This window comes from Peromyscus leucopus, chromosome 1, assembly GCF_004664715.2.
Source record: "Peromyscus leucopus breed LL Stock chromosome 1, UCI_PerLeu_2.1, whole genome shotgun sequence".
NCBI classification, from domain to species: domain Eukaryota; kingdom Metazoa; phylum Chordata; class Mammalia; order Rodentia; family Cricetidae; genus Peromyscus; species Peromyscus leucopus.
Genome location: NC_051063.1, coordinates 95,680,689 through 95,699,964, shown reverse-complemented (window position 1 = coordinate 95,699,964; position 19,276 = coordinate 95,680,689). Strand labels below are relative to the sequence as shown.

Below are 19,276 nucleotides of genomic sequence, written 5' to 3'. Positions count from 1 at the left end.
TCTCTTGTTATTTGCTTCTGCATATGTCAGGCCAGGTGACCCACTAACTTCTTCAGATTCTCCATTTCCAATCTTGATATAGGAGCACTGGGATTACAGACCAATGCTACTGCATTTGGCTTTACATGGGTTCTGGGGAATCTGTGCTCAGATTTTCACACTGTACAGTAAGCATTTTACCCACTGCACCATCTCCTCAGTCCCAAACACTCCTCCTTATGCTCTCCCGCCAGTCTGCTTTGCTTTGTGATTCTGGAAGACTTGCCACGCTCACTTCTTCCAGAGATAGAGCAGGATTCTAGGCTCTGGCCACCAGGGCTCAGCAAGGTGAACCTCATACTCAAGTGGCTCCCTCACTACAATGTCTTGGGCTACCTCTCTCTCCAGCCCCAATCTATATCCCCCACCCCTTTGCCCATAAACACTGATGCTTTCCAGTATAGCGTAATCGGCAGTAGATCCCACACATTACTAAGAAGGCAGGCATTCCTGAGGATATCCTACCTGCCAGTCCACAAAGTGTTTCAACATGGTAGGAGTCCCTAGGTACACAATTCTTTCCTGAGGCAACCACTCCACCAAGTGCTAGTGAGAACAGAGACTAAGAAAAGCTGGAACCCACCTTGAGAGCACAGGCCCTCGATGGGCCCTCTCACTGAGAGGCTCCTGATACTGGCTGGCTCTCCAAGTCTGGCCATGGACCCTCAAATGCCAGGACCAAGATGATTTGTGGCAGAGTTGCAGAATGTCCAGGTTCTAAAGAGAGCCCTGTCTTCCTGTTTGCCACTGAAGGAAGGAATACTGATAGGAGTCTTTGGGAGCTCCTGGTTTGGTTTTGTTGCTAGAACTTAGATGGTGAGGGGGAAAAAAAGGCAAGACAGGATTCCCTAAGGGCACATCTCAATTGTCCACAGCAGTTTCAACATGGCAGAAGGCAATAGTTACACAGCTGTCTCCTGAGGCAACTTCCTCTGCCAATTGCCAGCTGGGATGAGAGCATAAGTGAAAGCTGACCCTGTCCCTTGAGGTTAGGCCCTCACACTGCCTAGGCCAGAACCGCATTACCTGCATGGGTGGGTTGTTGTATTTCCTGTCTTGGGGACTCCACATCCTGTGCAAAGAGTCCAAGGAGTTCTCAGACAGCTGCTGAGATTTTCTTCCAGCTCTTCGGTTCTTTAGGTCCACATCCTCATAGGGGTTTTCCTTGGGAAGCTCTCCTGCAGAGGAGGCAAAGTTAGAGAAGGGAAGGAGAGAATGAGAGATACAAGCACAATTCCTGTGAACCACAGAGAATAGCTTCTGCCTAGTCCTTCAGCTCATGAGTCATGTGGCTGCCCGTCTGCTCTGGGGAGGCTACAAACAGATTCTGGCTCCAAGTCTACAAGCTGAGGCCTCCACTCCCCATTTCCAGTTCATCTCAGCCCAGCCTTGTTGGCCACTGCTTTATAAATTTAGGGATTGCACAAGACTGGCAGAGGACAAAGCTGACACCACGAGTCTGTCCCTGGCTCTAGCCCTTGTGCTGGTAAAGCCCCTGGAGATTGGCACTTCTGGAAAGGCTTTCAGAGATTCCATAACTCTCTTTACTCAACTCCCCATGGGTCTTTCTGGATCTAGTTTCAGGGGTGAGCATGAAAGAACTCCAGGAACCAGGGCTTTGCCAGATCCTCCTCTAACCTACTCCTCTGCTTTCCAAGTATTCCAGGAAGGGATCTTGTCTCAGGCAACCAGAGGGCCAAACAGCCACAACAAATATTCAGTGAAACTCTGTTCCATCTATCTCTCTCAGCACAATGTCGGCTACCTTCTCTACTGCTGATCTCAGCAAAAAGAGAACCCTCACTACTCCCCATTTGGCACAGACTTTTCTGCAGTGACATGAGAGTGTGAAAGGCTTGGAAGGAGCCTGGGTCAAAAGAAAGGGGGAGAATTCTTGTGCCTCAGGACCAGTTTCTGGCAGTAGGCACTGCACTGACACTACCAGAAAAATCTCAGGAAAGCCCCAAACACAGTCCCTGCCCCTAAAGATTGTAAGATTTTTGAGATACACCATTTCCTAAATTACACCCCATGCCCCTCCCTCTCTCTGATATATAATGAGGCTTTTCTCTTCCCTCCTTCCTTCCTTCCTTTCTTTTTTTTTGAGATAGGGTTCCTCTGTGCAGCCCTGGCTGTCCTGGAACTCAATTTTGTAGACCAGGCTGGCCTCAAACTCACAGAGATCCATCTACCTCTGCCCCGAGTGCTAGGATTAAAGTAATGAGGCTTTTCTAACACAATACCAACCAGTCATGTATCATCAGTCCAGGCTTAATTCCATCAAAAAAATCATGGTGGAGCCCAGCGTGGTGGCGCACGCCTTTAATCCCAGCACTCGGGAGGCAGAGCCAGGTGGATCTCTGTGAGTTCGAGGCCAGCCTGGGCTACCAAGTGAGCGAGCTTCAGGAAAGGCGCAAAGCTACACAGAGAAACCCTGTCTCGAAAAACCAAAAAAAAAAAAAAAAAAAAAAAAAAAAAAAAAAAAAAAAAAAAAAAAAAAGCTCTTTGGGCGTTGGTGGCGCACGCCTTTAATCCCAGCACTCGGGAGGCAGAGCCAGGCGGATCTCTGTGAGTTCGAGGCCAGCCTGGGCTACCAAGTGAGCTCCAGGAAAGGCGCAAAGCTACACAGAGAAACCCTGTCTCGAAAAACCAAAAAAAAAAAAAAAAAAAAAAAAAAAAATCATGGTGGTAATGAGATCCCAAGAGACTCCTTACAAATACAACCCTCACTTCCCCTCCCCTTGTCTTTCTGTACTCTTGCCCTAGTTTGCCCAGTGCCACTGTTTGGGATCTCTGTGGCAGTTAGCATGCCTAGGGAAGAATTTGCTCCTACACTGTGAGTAGGACTGAGCTTGGGTGAATGCTGAGCCCCATGCCTAACCCGCAGATGCCTGCATGTGTCTTAGCCCCCACAGTAGTTCAGACCCCACTCCTATAGGACTGGAAACAAAGGCTGATGGAATTACAACTTCCCTAAACATGGTACAAGAGAAAACCCAAACCCAGCATGCTTAGAGATTCCTCAAGAAGCTGAAGTTCTCTTAAACTGTAGCATCTATTTATTAAATAAGAAACCACAATGAATTTAGGAAATGCCTTTACAGAGGTGGGGGAGTGAGGCTACAGATTGTAGCAAGAGCAATACAAATCTCTGTAAACTTATGAGTCAAGGATAGGTCAAGAAAAGAGTTGGGGTGGATTAAGTGATTTGTAACACCACATGGTCCCAGAAATGGAGCAGAGCTTTTCCTGTAACAGCCATGCCATTAAAATGACTCTTCTCCATTCCAGGGCCCTGACTAAGTAAAGTTGGCCCAGTGGCCCTGTCTGTCTCAAGTTCAGCATCCCATGCATGTTTTTTTCAGTCTACTCTACTGTGAGGTACACTTCAGCAGGAAATGGGGTGGACTTTCTACTCCTTGGTTCCTACCTAACAAATATCTCACAATCTTGAAAGGTGAAGGTGATGAAGAATGCCAGGGCATAATTCTTTCTGATCTGTAAAACATGCCAGTGCATTACTGTCCAGATTGGGGAAGAATATTTGTTTATATTTATTTCACGCTCATTCAAATTGTCTTAGGCTATGTGATTGGCCAGAATCCTTATTATCTCCAACCTATAAGAAGACCCATCTCAATCCCTTTCTATCAAGGTTCTCTAAGTAGTCAACACTTTGGGTTGATGAACTGACCATTTATAGGATATTTACTGCAATTCTGGCCTTTCAATACTAGCTTGACATTAGCCTCCTTCAGTTATAATGAAAAAATGTTTATACATTATCAAATGCCCCCTAGAACAGGGAAGGAGAGAAGATGGGCACAGCAAGGGAGATGGATGGACTTATCCCCCATCCCACAACCAGTGGTATTTTTAAACTTCTTAATAGTGTCTGAGGGCCATGCTGTGAGTCCTAAGTCTAATTCTTTTTTTCCTCCATCCTTCTCTCCTCTTTCTCCTTTCTTCTTTCCCAAGAATCAGAGCTTTGAAGATTGATATAAAATCTAAAGTTCCCAGACAAAGGTGTAAGATGAGGCCCAGAGAAGCAGTAAATGCACAGTGTAACTACATGCTGGTGACAATCCACTTCTGCATGCTGGGACTGCCTCTGAGGGGAAGGCCTCAGGTGCCTGTTCTTCCTGTCCAGCCCTAGTGCCTTTCTTCTCTAAGTACCACTAATGGCCACGCTCTGCTTCCTAGCCTTAGTTGATCCCTGCAGTCCACCTGTCATCCACTCCTAGTAACTCTTAGGACTATTTCACTGACAAAATGCCAATTATCTATCTCTGTAGACAGGAAAGATGCCCAAAGGTATGGATGGACAAAGAGCAAAGAGATGGTGAGTTCTAGAGCCAATAAAATGAATTTGCTGAGAGCAAGTAAACACTAAAGCAGAGGCTGAGGCAAAGTGCTCAGAACAGCCTCCAGCAAAGGCTGGAGAGGCCAGATCTGGATGAAGAAAAAAGGGGACAATCTGCCAGGAATTGATGTGAGACAGGGATTTGCAAACCTTTCCCTTGCACCCCTGCCCACATGGTTCCCTCTACCAGTTCATACAGCATTTGGACAGTGATAGAGTAGTAAGCCAAGACTGTTCTGAGCAGCCCCATCTCATCAAGCTTGGATTAGGAAACCAGAGGTCTCAACCTTTCCCAAATTTGTTGACAAGATAAGAGCCAGAGGCATCCCCAGTCACTTCTGCTTTGCACACTTCTGAAAGAGGCTCGCCAGAAAAGCCAATCTCAGCACACTGATCCTTCTGGAAGAAGACTCCAGGTTCACCAGGTCCTAACTGTTCTCCACAGCTCTTTGGGATATCACACAGGAAAACTGCCTTCTTCATTCCCTACTCCTTCATAATAACAGTTTAGGAAGGAGTGCATCTATCCAAGATACCCATAACACTCATGGGCTGCAACCATGGCTAAGGCCTTAGGTCTGTAGTTTCCCTTCCTAGCCATCCTCTGGCTTTCAACTAGCTGTTTCTCCACCTTTCTCCCTCCCTCACACAGGAGGGAGGCCAGTTCCCTTGGGGACTGCTGTAACCCACCCTCCAAGGCTTGACACCAATTCCCAACAGCCCTGGGCACCTTTCCCTGGGCCACATCTCTTGGCTGCTTTGCTTCCTGCTGTAGCACCATCCATGCTGATAGGTTCCTTCTATTCCTTACTGTTGCCTAACCTGGGGGTGAATGAGAGAAGGCAGAGAAAAAGCTGAAAAGGTTTTACTGGCAAGGCCTATTGACTCTGTCCTGACTTGTATCCCACTGAAGTTCCAGTATCCCAGAAGCTCTCACTGGGCCTCAGCTACTGATAGGAGTGGGAATCTCAACAGGAATGCAGCCCAGGCTCCTTGGTTAAGAAGAGGCCACTCTACATAGCTCCTTAGCAAGCTGTTTTCTAAGGTGCATTTTTCATTGTCAGGCTCAGGAAACAGCAAGGCAACAAGTTTCTTTTTGAACCCTACTACTGCAAACCAGTAGCCTTTTAAATCTCAGCCTTTCTGAGTATCCAACTCAATACCTCAGGCAGGCATCATGCCTGATGTGGGCAGGAGGCCAGTAAATACCCCAAAGTGCCCTGCTCATGTTTGCTGCTAACCAAGATGACCAAATAGCCTCTGGGCCAATAGGCTGCAATCTCTTAACAGTCCAGGAATGCCAGGCCAAAGGGATGTGCCCAAGATGGAAATTTAGCATGCTCTCTGCCTCCCTCATAGATCTATCACCACAGGCCCAGAATATAGCTTCTTTTGTCCCAGTGGACCTGAAGCAGCACGAAGCTAGATAATCCAGTTGGAACCAGAAACCGCCTTAATCCCACAAAGCAGAGGCTGGGTAAGAACAAGGCTCTTAGAAGTCAGAACTACTGATCAATCCTAAACAAAAAAATAAAAGTGACCTTCAAAGTTCAGCAACAAGAAAGCTCTGGAAGCCCCTAAGAGGTCTTCACATTCTTGAACCTCTTTGAAGAAAGTGGATGGAAAAATCAACCAGAATCTAGTAACAGAAAGAAAATGTTTTCTTCAAGCTTCTCTGGTTAGGTCCTAAGATTCAGACTGAGCTGCTGTGGGAGATAAAAAACAAAAAATAGGCCGGGCAGTGGTGGCGCAAGCCTTTAATCCCAGCACTCGGGAGGCAGAGGCAGGTGGATCTCTGTGAGTTCGAGGCCAGCCTGGTCTCCAAAGTGAGTTCCAGGAAAGGCGCAAAGCTACACAGAGAAACTCTGTCTCAAAAAAACAAAAAACAAACAAACAAAAAAATACACCCAAGGCATTGGCCCAAAAGACTCCCAGTATCTCCACCCAAACTTGCAAAACACAAACACCCAAATCAGTGCTGGGGGACTGTCTTACCCTCTTTCCTACACCACACCCCCCTTCCTTCTTCCCAAGGCTCCAAAGTTCCAGAAGTTAGGCGAGTGATAAGGAAGATTTCCAACCCCAACTTCACCATGTACAGCACTTCCCCTAGCTTTACCTCATCCAGCCAAGAAGCAACCAAGCAGTCCCTACATTCCTTGTCTCTTCATGTAATATCCCAAAGTAGAAAAGTCTTCCTAACAAATGAGAGGCAGATACTCTCTCCCCTAAGAAGGCCCAAGAAATAATCTTGTGCCCAGGACACTACCTCCAAAAATTCTCCCCCAAACGCCCTGTGGTAGTTTGAATGTAATTGGCCCCAATAAGTTCATAGGGAATGGCACTATTAGGAAGTGAGTCTTTGTTTTTGGAGGAAGTATGAGGGGTAGGCTTTGAGGTCTCATATATGCCTGAGCCATGCCCAGTGTCACAGTTCACTTCCTGTTGCCTTTTGATCAAGATGTAGCCGTAGCCAGCACCATGTCTGCCTGCACACTGTCATGCTCCCTGCCATGATGATAATGGACTATAAACCTCTGAAACTGTAAGCTGCCATCTCAATTAAATGTTTTCTTTTATAAGAGTTGCCATGGTCATGGTGTCTCTTCACAGCAACAGAAACCCTAACTAAGAAATACCCCTAAAGAGAGCAGAGAGAAGGGGGTGGGTCATCTGTCTCCTCTTAGTTCAGTTGCTGTAAGAATAGATCTATTCCTGGAATCCTCTGGCAGCACAGAAAGGCCTCCCAAGGCATGTAAGCAAACAGTAAAGATCACAGTTCTTCCTGCCAGTTGTGCTGCAGGGATAACAGAAAACTACAGCTTTCTGCCATCATACAGCAGTCACAGTGGATATATAACTGTGCAGTGATGATAACATTACAATTTTTGCAGACTGAAATAGACCCTCTGATAGGAGGCAGGGAGGATAGGATGAGGATGGAAAGATGAAGAAACAGAACTATCTCTTCACTCATTAGAAATGTTCTTCCACTCTGGGATCCTGTATGAGGAGGTAAGGAAACACAGTAGGCTGGATGCTTCTCTGACAGAGGAGCTGGAGATGAAAGTTGTACAAAACAGAACAGGTGATAAAGCATCTTTCTTAACTGCTTACCTTAATTCTGGACTTTTGACTCTAATCCCCACATCTCTGTGTCAGCTCTGAATACAGAGCTATCATTTCCCAAGTAGTAGAGAAAAGGCTTCCCTGCCCAGCCTCCCTGTTGTCAGAGAGCTCTTGTTGCTGCAGTCTTACTTCTGCAATGCACTTTTCCATGGACACATGCTACATGCCCATACACAGGAAAGCAGTATATCTGTGGGCGTGACTATGACTACTATATCCCACAAAGTGCTAGCCCAGTAGTTGGTAAGGAGAAAACTATGGGGGCTAGTGAAATTGCTCAGTGGTTAAGAGCGCTTGCTGCTCTTGCAGAGAACAAGAGTTCAATTCCTAGTAGGGGGCTGGATGCCCTCTTCCAACCTCCACAGGCACCAGACACACACATGGTTCACACACATACATGCAGAACACTCAGATGCATAAAATAATAATGCATTAAAAAATAAAGATAAACGAAAATAAGGAGGAAACTATTAAGAGATGACACAGATCAAATGGGGAACCAGATGGTCCCTTCTTCATAAGATTCTCATATCCTAAGAATCTACAGTGGTCACTCACTACTCTCTCTAATGTTAATTAAGACTGTGTTCTCTGAATTCAAGACCTGAGATAGAGCAAGATAGCACTGAAATGAAGACAGCATGTTGCTTCTCCCTGCTTTGTTGATCTATTCAGAGACACATTTCACACAGAATCAAAGCCCCCTCTCAAAGGAGATAAGGACAGAACTAAAATGACCATCAAAAACAGCCACAGGATAGCACATGCCTACTATAATCCTGTTACTTGAAAGGCTGAGGCAGGAAGGTTTAGAGTTCCAGACTAACCTGCGATGCAGAGCAAAAAAGACACATCTCAAAAACAAACAGAAATGCCCCAAACAACCCAGACCCAAGACTATGTGGTCTATTCCCTTGTAGACCCTTGACATCAAGCCTGCTCACACCATGCTTCCTCCCTTGCTGGGAGGCAACTCTAACTCCACTGCTGCTCTTATGCAGGGCAGGAGGAATGAATAGTTCCAAACTATATTCTCCAGGTGTTTATACAGAAAACAGCCTTGGAAGGTGGAGATAGTGCCTATGGCCCAGCCAGAGGCAATCTATTTTCTGACCAGAAACTGTTCTTGTAGAGCAATGGTTGAGCAGATTTACTAGAAGTCTTGAAAAACCCAGTGTCTCCTATATATGTGGGTTGACACCTCGCTGAGGCCTTCTTCCCAAAGTCTCATGCCCCTGTGACCAAGGAGAGGGAGCCTGGGGAAAACATGGAGCTCATGCTGCCTGCTCTGCCATAGATAACAAAGTCCTTTGTGGTACAGAAGTCTTCTGTCTTTTTCTAGAATCTATGAAACTGGGACATGCACCTGAATGTCTGCCCCCTCAAAATCCATACCACAAACCCTTGTGAATGGGTCTCTGTGAGGGAATTAGGTCAAAAGGAAGAACTCTCATAAAGGATCAGTGACCATATAAATGGAACCCCACTGAACTCCCTTGCCTCTTAAGCCACTGGGAAATAACAGGTGTCTTTGAACCAGGAATCAGGCTTATACTAGACACCAAATCTGTCAGTGTCATAGTCTTAGCTGACTTAATTCTAACAACAATTTTTTTTTGAGATTTTATTTATATATATTTTATGTATAGGAGTGTTTGCCTGAATGCATATCTGTGCATCATGTGTGTGTAGTACTCATGGAGGCCAGAAGAAGGCATAAGATCCCCTGGAACTGGAGTTATAGGCTCCAGACAGTTGTGGGCTGCCACATCGGTGCTGGGAATTGAACTTGGGAAGGGCACCCAGTACTCTTAACCACTGAGCCATCTCTCCAGAACCCCTAACAACAATCTTAAGAAAGTAATATTACTACTAGTGCTACTGTTCAGATCCTCATATCGCCACTGTTTTACAGAAAAACAGAGCCCTGCAAAAGTTAAGTGGCTTGCCTAAGGGTACACAGCTAAGGAAGAATATCCGTTGGTCTCTCAATTCTTCCAAAAACACAAGAAAGGAATGATGTCATTTGTCTCTTCCTGTGGTCCCAAAGGCCCTTTGGATTTTAGCTCACTCAGGGTTAGGCTTAGTCACCTCAGCTGCTCTGTTGCCATTTCCAGGAATTACCTAAGGTGGAAGGAACCATGGTGTTCCACATGAGGTGAACCTATGAACATCTCCTTCTAGTAGTTGTTCTATAGCCCCCAGGGAAGGCCCACCCCCACCACCTCTACCACTGCTTACCCACAATATCTTCATAGGCATTCTCTTCTAAAGTGCTTTTGGATCCAAACTTGGGTTGACTCTCAGTACCATTCTCAGTGGGAGAAGAGGGATACAGGGACTGGAGACTGGATGCATCCTCAAACTCAAAGGATTTTCTGTGGACAAGAATAAGAGTCATTTTGGCTGGACCAGATCCCTTTGTGTTGCTGGGAACAGCTATAGGAAACAGTAATGATCAGAGGCCCTTCTCTTCAAACTTATTACTATACCTCTGAACAAGAAAGACAAGACAGTCTAAAGGACCCCAGTCTGAGTGACTTTAATGTGCTTATCTTTTATAATACCAGTATGAGCCGGGCGGTGGTGGTGCACACCTTTAATCCCAGCACTTTGGAGGCAGAGGCAGGCAGATCTCTGTGAGTTTGAGGCCCACCTGGTCTACAGAGTGAGTTCCAGGATAGGCTCCAAAGCTACAGAAAGAAATCCTGTCTCGAAAACAAACAAACAAATACCAGTACGAGGTAATAACTTCCACAGTTTAAAAACATCCCGTCTGGGCAAGTGAGATGATAGCTCAGCAGGAAAAGGCGCTTGCCACTAAGCCTAATGACCCGAGTTCAATCCCTAGGATCCATGTGGTAGAAAGAGAACCAATTCTTATAAGTTGTCCTCTGACCTCCACATACATGCCAAAAATAAATAAATATAATCAAATTAAAAAAAAAAAGTGGTCAGATGCCATGTCAAATACACCTCTTCTTGTTCTCACAATAGAGCTGGCAGGTGTTGTGCAGGATTTTCCAAGGCTGCCTGCTTCCAGAATCTAAGCTTCCAACCACAATTCTGGCCTCTCAGACCTAGAAAGCATCCTTCGTGAGAAGAGTCTACCATTTCCAAAGGAATAGAGAGATCAGTCGGTTTCCTAGAGCCGGTTTCCTAGCAAGGGCTCTGAGCAGCCCATAAGGGCTCTACAATGGAAGGTCATGTCCAGGGCTATTAGAGGGGTGGAGGAAATAGTTGGTACAGGATGGTTTATTGATACAAGAAGGGCTGAACCCTCAAAAAAGTCAGTCCTCTTCTTCAGTAGAGCTAGGAGGATAATCTGCTGTAGTGTCCCTCTAGCCAGTCCACTGTTCCTTTCTACCCCCCAGTAGAAACTACTGCAGTATAACCTACACTGCAGAATTGGAACCACAGCTTATTGGATCCTAAGATGTCTTCTTCTTCTCCTCTCCTCATCCGAGTTGGGATGCTCGCTACATCCTCTTCTCTATCCAAGGCATGTCCCTCCCAGAGAAGTCCAACGAGATGACACATGAACAGGAACGTCTGACATGGCATCTGACTCTTTTATATTAATTATGTTTACTTATTTTAGGCATGCATGTGGAGGTCAGAGGACAACTTATGAGTTGGTTCCCTTTCCACTACACAGGTCCTCTGGATTTCCCTCTCATGTTTCTGGGGCAGAAAAGAGACAGCATGACTGAATCTTTCTTATCCTTGAGTGTCTTCCTCTTTCAATGACATCCTTTTTTTCCTTTTTACTTATTGAGTACTCATTTTGAGAGCCCTGGGTTGCAAGTCAAGGACTGGCTACACCACCCTCTTAGGCTCACCTGGCCCCTCTGCAGCATTCAACCAAACAACCTAACCCAACACTTCTTATCCTAGGACTCTCCTTCTGTACTCCCATCAGCTCTAGTTTTCATGCAACCCCAGCAATTACTTTTCAGGCTCTAATGAAAGAATCAGTCTCTCTCTCCCTCTCTCCCTCCCTCTCCCTCTCTCTCTGTGTTTGTTTGTTTGTTTTGTTTTTTGTTTTTTTTTTTGAGACAGGGTTTCTTTGTGTAGCTCTGGCTGTCCTGGAACTCACTCCAGACCTGGCTGGCCTCGATCCACTTGCCTCTGCCTCCTAAGTACTGAGATTAAAAGTGTGTGCCACCATGCCTGGCTAGCATTCTCTTTTTCAAAAGGCTGTTCTCATATTTATTATTTTGAGACAGGGTCTCTCTATGTAGCCCTACCTGATCTAGAACTCACGATACAGACCAGGCTGGCCTCAAACTCATAGAAATTGCCTGCCTATAACCTGAGTGTTGGGATTGAAAGCATGTGCCACCATACGCAGTTCTAAGTGGCCTTTTAAATGCCACAGTGTCTCAGAACTCTGTCTTTAGGCCTCCTTTCTGTGTATGTACAAATATCCATGGCCAAGCCTTTTACTCCTGATGACTCAAAATTTCTGTCTTGGGCCCAGACTTCCCAATTAAATGGTCAAATACTATGTGAGATTAAGTCTTCATTGGTGTAAGAGTAGACTGGACATCTTATACAGGTACCATGTTGAAGGCCAACACATTGCCTTTCATCAAGATAAATATAGTCTATTTTTTTCCAGGATTTTGTTGTGTACATGTATGTACATGTTCATGTAGGTGTTGAAGCCAGACATGGTTATCTTCCTTGAATATTCTTCACCTTGTTTTTTATGTTTTTGAGACAGGGTCTCACTCTGTGTGGCTTTGGATGGCTTGGAACTTACTATGTAGACTAGGTTTGCCTCAAACTCATAGAGATCCACCTACCTCCCAAATGGTGGGATTACTTAAAGGTGTGGGCCATTCTTGTGTGCGTTGTTTCTTTGAGACACAGTCTCTTGTAGTGGGCAGCTGTTCCAGCTTTGACCTGGAATTACTACCCCTATTGAGGCTTCCGGTAACTGTCACGCCTATGAGGCGGGCCGAGACGGGAGCCCTTAAGACCCGAGATCCGGATGTGCCAGCTACCTTGGCTCCTGGATCCTGAATGCTGCATGTAGACCAGGCAGAGTTCTCCAGAGAACACCACTAGACTGCACTTCACTTCTCCCAGACCCTATAACCTATCCCTTTACTTGTAGTTACCACCCAAAATAAGCCTCCCTTTTAATTATGTGGAGTTGTCTTAGTACTTCCACCAATAGTCTCTGGAGCTCGTTGATTCATCTAAGCTGGATAGCCAACAAGCTCTAGGGATCTGCCTGTTTTGACTCCACCTGACTCCAGCTGACATGTATCATGCCCATTTTTTACATGGGTGCTGGGGATACAAACACTGATCTTCATCCCTGTGTGGCAAGCATGTAACTGACTAAGCCAGCTCCCCAGCCTCTCTTCCTCAGAAATTTTACTCCCCCTTGACTGAATATCTAGTTTTCATTTCTTTAAAATATGTCTGTAAGAAGCACACCTGACATAACACAAACAAAGTTAACATGTTCTCCTCAGGGGAAAAATGCTCAAGGTTCAGACAAGCAAGCACAACAGTTTATACTTTCTGAACTGTTCCTCTTTTTCTCCAAATGCACAGGTTGGAGTCTGAAAATTTTTTTTTTTTTTTTTTTTTTTTTTTTTTTTTTTTTTTTTTTTTTTTTTTTTTTTTTTTTTTTTTTTTTTTTTTTTTTTTTTTTTTTTTTTTTTTTTTTTGGTTTTTCGAGACAGGGTTTCTCTGTGTAGCTTTGCGCCTTTCCTGGAACTCACTTGGTAGCCCAGGCTGGCCTCGAACTCACAAAGATCCGCCTGCCTCTGCCTCCCGAGTGCTGGGATTAAAGGCGGGAGTCTGAAAAATTTTTTAAGAGTCCACCTGACTCGCGCGTGTGTGTGTGTGTGTGTGTGTGTGTGTGTGTGTGTGTGTGTGTGTGAATTACATGCAAATGTGACATGTGGGAACACCTTCAGGTCGATCAACTCTCCCCTACTCCTTGCTACCTAGCCAACTGTTTTTTGTTATTCTAACTCTGGCTCAGTAATTACCTCCAGAAGTGGCTTCCCCTCACTTCTGAGCTGAAATAGATGCTTCTCCTCTGAGTCTCCACAGCATTCTGCACTGCAAGGAGTCATGGTGAATATCATGGTATCTATGATTTATCTATGTATCAGATCATCAAGTCCTTGAAGGAAGAACCATGTCTTACTTGTCTCTGTGTCCCTTAGATGAACACAAGATTAGGTGTATAGGAGGCTCTAGATGGATGTTAGCAGAAATGGATGAATATGGACAAAGCTAGCTTACCTGGCAGGCTGGTAAATAAATTAAGAAGTCAATAAGCATTCTTGGGATAGGCCAAAACATAAGACTGTACATAGCCATGAGGTACCCTGGCTCAGGAGTATGAAACATTGTGATTATCCCTCTACACATGGAAAGTCTGTATTTGAGACGGGCTATGCTGGATGAAGCATTAAGAATGATAACATGGGCAAGAGGAGGGAGGAGAGGGGAAATCTGTGGTTGGTATGTAAAATGAATAGAAAATCTCTTAATAGTAATTTAAAAAAAGGAAAAAAAGAATGATAACATACTAGAAGATTCCTAGAAGGGAAGTAGTTTTGGGATATGTAAGTTAAAGGTAAGGATTCCAAAGAATGCTTGTTTCTAACCTGCCACAGAATTAGGTTAACAGGTATTTTTCAACTTTCACCAATTCCAGATTCCAAGTCACACCCAGGAGCTGCCCCTGCTAGTTCAGGGCCAAACTGCCAAGACTGACCAGGAACCAGTGGAAACTCCCAGAAAAGGTAGTTTTTGGATTTGACCAAGAATCTGGTGAAATGTTTCCTCATATGTCTTTCTTTCACGATCCAAGAACCACCCTTTGAAACAGAACCAGGGTATCAGTATAGGCTGAAGGCCCTCAAGAGAAAGGAATCATATTGAATTTGTCAACATAATGAATTTATTAATGATAAAATGTAATCCTCTGGTACAGTTTCACTTTAAGAAATTAATTTTCAGGGGTCTGGAGACATGGCTTACCCATTAAGAGCACAGGTTGCTCTTCTAGAGGACCTGAGTTCAATTTCCAGCACCCACATGGCAGCTCACTGCTGTTTATAACTCCAGTACCAGGGGATCCAACAGATATACAAGCAGGGAAAACACCAATGCATGTAAAATAAATTATTAAAAATTTTTTTAAAAAGAAATTAATTTTCAGTGCAGGCATTTCATGTGGTTATAAGGCTAATATCCTATCAGTCCTTCAACAGACTACCTTCTTTACAAGACCTAAAATGAAGGTAGCTTTAACCTTCCAGTTATGAATTAAGGAATCTTTAATATAGCTAGCTCACCCCAACAAACCTAGCCAATAACTTCAGTACCCAGCACTGTCAAGATTGGCATTCACCCTCTCTTTCTCTCCCATTCAAGAGCAGAACAGGCCTGGCAGTGGTACATGACTTTAAACCTAGCACTTAGGGGGCCAAGGCAAGAGGATCTCTGTGAGTTCAAGGCCAGCCTAGTACACAGGAAATTCCAGGCCAGCTACAAAATGGGGGTGGGGGAGGGAGAGAGAGAGAGAGAGAGAGAGAGAGAGAGAGAGAGAGAGAGAGAGAGAGAGCGCACACAGGAGAACCATTCCATTTTTCCTGTCATAGCTGCCAAACTAACAATTATTCAGTGCTTCAGAACTTGTAGCACACTCCTGTGACCCAAGCACAATCTGCTTTTGCTTCTTCCATTTAAAAGAATGCCATTGGGTCCCACTACCTGACATAGGAGGGCATGCCTTACCTGTTCTGTGACTTCCGGTGACCACGCATGTCCTTCTTTGGTCTCCGGGTGACTGGTGGGGCTGGTGTGGAAGGCAAGGGGGGTGGAGCAGCAGGTATAGGTGAAGGAGGTAGACCATTACTTGGCTTAGTCTTGGGGTTCTTGTCAGCCTCGTATTCAAAGGTACGCTTGGGTTTGGGGACAGGGTTCACAGGATCAGGAGAGCTCTTTGAAGGCAGCAGCTGTGGGCTAGGGCTATTTCCAGGGGTCCCTGACTTCATGGGACCACTGCCTTCCCTGTCCAGAGGTGGGCCTGCCTCCCCCACAATTCCAGCTACTCCTCCTGCCCTGCTGCTGGAGCTCAAACTTGTACTCCCTGTTGGCTCCTCCAAGGTGCCCATGGTTCCAGTCTTCCTCCTCCCATGGTCTACACTGTAGCAGCTGCTGGGGAGCTGGGGAAGACCCCGGCCAGGCTGCTCCTTTAGGGCTTGCTCAATTTTCTGGATCCGGCTCAGCACTGCTGAGCTCTCTTTCCTGCTGCCATGACCCCTGAGCAAGGCACCGGGCTCATTCCGGCCTGGCCGCTTCTCCAGCCGGTATATAGAGTCCCGCACAGGGAGTGCCTCTCCCTCCTCCTCTGTCTCAGGGTAGGAACACTCAGAGAAGGTCCTGCTCATTCTCCGGAGGCCTTTAAAATCAAAGGTCTTTTCTGAGCTGCAGGGAGATGGCACCACACTGGGACAGCCCACACTGGGGCAGCCCTCACTGGCTGCCCACTCGCTCCCAGAGCCTTCCCGCTTCTCTCCACACAGATTCATCCTGGGTGAAGCCTCTCGGCGACCTTCCCATGCTGAAATCTTCTCCCGGATGCCCAGGTTATGGGCTCGGGTACCAGTGCAAGTCAGTAAGATATTCCGCGGGCCAGCCGCTGGCCCTAAGAATGGGGTGCTCTGGGCAAGTGGGAGGCAAGCAGTCACACCCTCTACATCCTGGGCTGCACCCAGGACAGTCTCCTTTTGGTCCTTTCTCTTGCGTGTTGAAGGGGTTCTGTCCAAATAACTGAAGCTGGTAGCCTTGAGGGTACAGGTGGGTGGTGAAGTCTCTGGGGAGGGATCTTGAGGACCTAAGAGTGAAGGGCTGCGAGGATGCCGGTCCTTGAGGAGCACCTGGGAGTTAGAATGGCTGGGGTACCTGCAGGCTGAGGTTTCACTATCACTGAGTGGGTAGATGGGACTTCTTGGAGGGTACAAAACTGGAGGTGGAGAGACTGACTGAGACCTAAGAGCAAAGGAGAAAAAAAAGGAAATGGTGGTGAGTGGTCTAAAAACCAGAGGGTCATGGTTCATTATGATGTTCTGTTCCTGTAGACGTCTCAAAAATACTCTGTAAGTACCCTGCCCTGCCCCCATCCCTTCACTTGAAAGATGGAGGCAGGAGGATCATGAGTTCAAGGTTATCATTAGCTATACAGTAAGTCTGAGGCCAACCTGAGATAGTGTGTCCAAAAGAACAAAAAAAAGCATACTCTTCATGTAATATATATCGTCACGGCTGTCAAGTAGAGAAGAGCTCTTTAGCTGCAGCAGGCCAACCTCCACGAGCCTTTCTGTCTAGCTCATCCTCAGAGACCCTGAGCAATGTATGGAGCAGAACCCTGTTCTACAATAGACTAGAAAATCCCAAGAGTCTGCAGCTGTCAACTAGAGAACAGTAAGACCAGTAACGTGTTGCTAAATGGCTAACTAGCTCTCTGTAGAAGAAAGCAGAGGCTGGCAACACTGTTCTTTACAGTATAAATATTCCTGAACTATCAACATGATATCAATGAATGTGCAGATGAGAAAAGATGCTAATGACCAACTTTCATGAGCTGCAGCAAAACAGGTCCAGCACATTACTTTCTAAGTATTCCCAAATGTATATGCCCAAACTATTTGGCCTTTAAGTCCTTGGGTGTCTCCCCTAAGACTGTGTTACTGGATATAAGATCCCACTATCCTGACCAGAATTAGGATCCCCAAGGTTAGGCAGGCCCCTCAAGAAAGAGTTCTTTTCCACTCTCTTCATGAAAATTCTATTAGGTCATTATTATGTATTGTCTTCATACTACAAATAAAAAGACACAATGACTTAAAGAAATTACATATCTCACCTAAAGTTACTCAGCTGGTAAGTAGTGAAGCCACAATATAAATTTACATTATACTATGTTTCTCTCTAAAGAGAAAACAGTATCAAAAGACTCTAAGTCCTAGAACCAAGAGACTTTTACATCTATGCTTATTGTTGCACTGTTTACAATAACTAAAAAGTGGAAATAGCCTAAATATCCATCACCAGATGAATGGATCAGGGCAATGTGGTACATACACACAGCGAGGTTTTACCAAGCCATAAAGAAAAATGAAATCATGTAGGAAAATATATGAAATTAGAAATTCTTATATTAAGCAAAGTAATCCAGACACAGAACCACATGTTTTCTCTCATATACAGATGCAAGATTTACATACACATACATATATAATACATATATTATGGGGTTCATGAAACTAGAAAAGGGACTATGAAAGGGGAAAAAGAGGTCTTAGTGTAGGAGAAGAAGGCAACAGAAAACATGTATTATTCAAATTCTATAATGGAACCCACTATTTTATATGTTAATGTTAAAACTTTTTAATGACTAAGAAATGAGAAACAACCAGTAAACAGTAGCCTCTTCCTTCTTTGTGAACACTCAGGTCACCAAGCATAGCTCACTAAAATCCTTCACGGCATTGGACATAGCCCAGGCTAGAATACAGCTTTTATAAGCATCAGGGACTTACTGCTCGAGCTGTTGTCTAAGTCATGAAGTCAATATCTACAAAGCACTCTGAATGTTGAACAAAAATGAGAGGAAAAGGTAAAGGTGAGTGGACTTACTGAAGAGAGCTATGAGTAAGCTTCCTCTTCAGCACATTTTTCTGGCATCTACTATGATAATCACTGCCAACCTTAAGATTATTGTTTTTTTTTTTTTTTTTTTTTTTTTTTTTTTTTTTTTTTTTTTTTTTTGTGTGTGTGTGTGTGTGTGTGTGTGTGTGTGTGTGTGGCTTTTCAAGACAGGGTTTCTCTGTGTAAGAACCTTGGCAGTCCTGGAACTCACTCTGTAGACCAGGCTGGCCTCAAACTCACAGAGATCCACCTGCCTCTGCTTCCCAAGTGCTGGGATTAAAGGTGTGCACCACTATGCCTGGCTCAAGAATTCTTTCCAAACAATATTAGTTCAAAGGTGGCAGGAGTTTGCTAACAGTGAACTCAGAGAAGGTCTAGTGGATCAAAAGCTGGGCTGTCCAGCTTCAGAGCCTCCAAAGTGCCATGCCATCTCCAGGACAGCAGCCAGCTGTTCCTGAGCCAAGTGGCTGTCACCACTTGTTCACATAGAGAAAGCTGGAGCTCTGGTGAGTCAAGGATTGGCTGACAATTCCCTGTTGGGTCATAGCCTCTGACTGCCCTGATCAACAGGAAATCTCAACATGCTTAAGTTGTTTTAAGGGCAAGTCAAACAAGAGCTATTGCAGGTGTACATGGGCATAGATGAGAGAACTGTAGTGCACAGCCAAGCTCATTGACCAAAGAGCCTACTCAGTGGGGCGGCGGGAACAGAAGCCTCAACCCTCTGTAGTAGGCACTAGCAGAGCAATGAACCTAAGAAGACCCCAGCCTACACACAACAGACAGGGCCCCCCCAGTCTCTCTTGTTTTATAAAGCCCCAGATATAAAAGGGCATCAATCCAGCCACCTATAAAGATAAGTCCTTAAGCTGGGCGGTGGTGGCGCACGCCTTTAATCCCAGCACTCGGGAGGCAGAGCCAGGCGGATTTCTGTGAGTTCGAGGCCAGCCTGGGCTACCAAGTGAGTCCCAGGAAAGGCGCAAAGCTACACAGAGAAACCCTGTCTCGAAAAACCAAAAAAGATAAGTCCTTGGATTCCACAGAGGACTC

General features: G+C 45.3%; 1 protein-coding gene across 12 annotated transcripts in view; it reads right to left on the bottom strand.

The window, feature by feature from the left end:
* The window catches only part of Dennd2b (DENN domain containing 2B), a 160,069-nt gene that overhangs the window by 23,186 nt on the left and 117,607 nt on the right, over positions 1-19,276 (bottom strand). For all 12 annotated transcript variants that reach the window (XM_028894591.2, XM_037211645.1, XM_028894593.2 and 9 more), the window contains 3 exons: positions 15,311-16,567; positions 9,773-9,909; positions 1,066-1,217 (listed from right to left, as the gene is read on the bottom strand). In XM_028894591.2, coding sequence (XP_028750424.1) covers positions 1,066-1,217; positions 9,773-9,909; positions 15,311-16,567 — 1,546 coding nt within the window. The remainder of the gene's footprint in view (positions 1-1,065; positions 1,218-9,772; positions 9,910-15,310; positions 16,568-19,276) is intronic.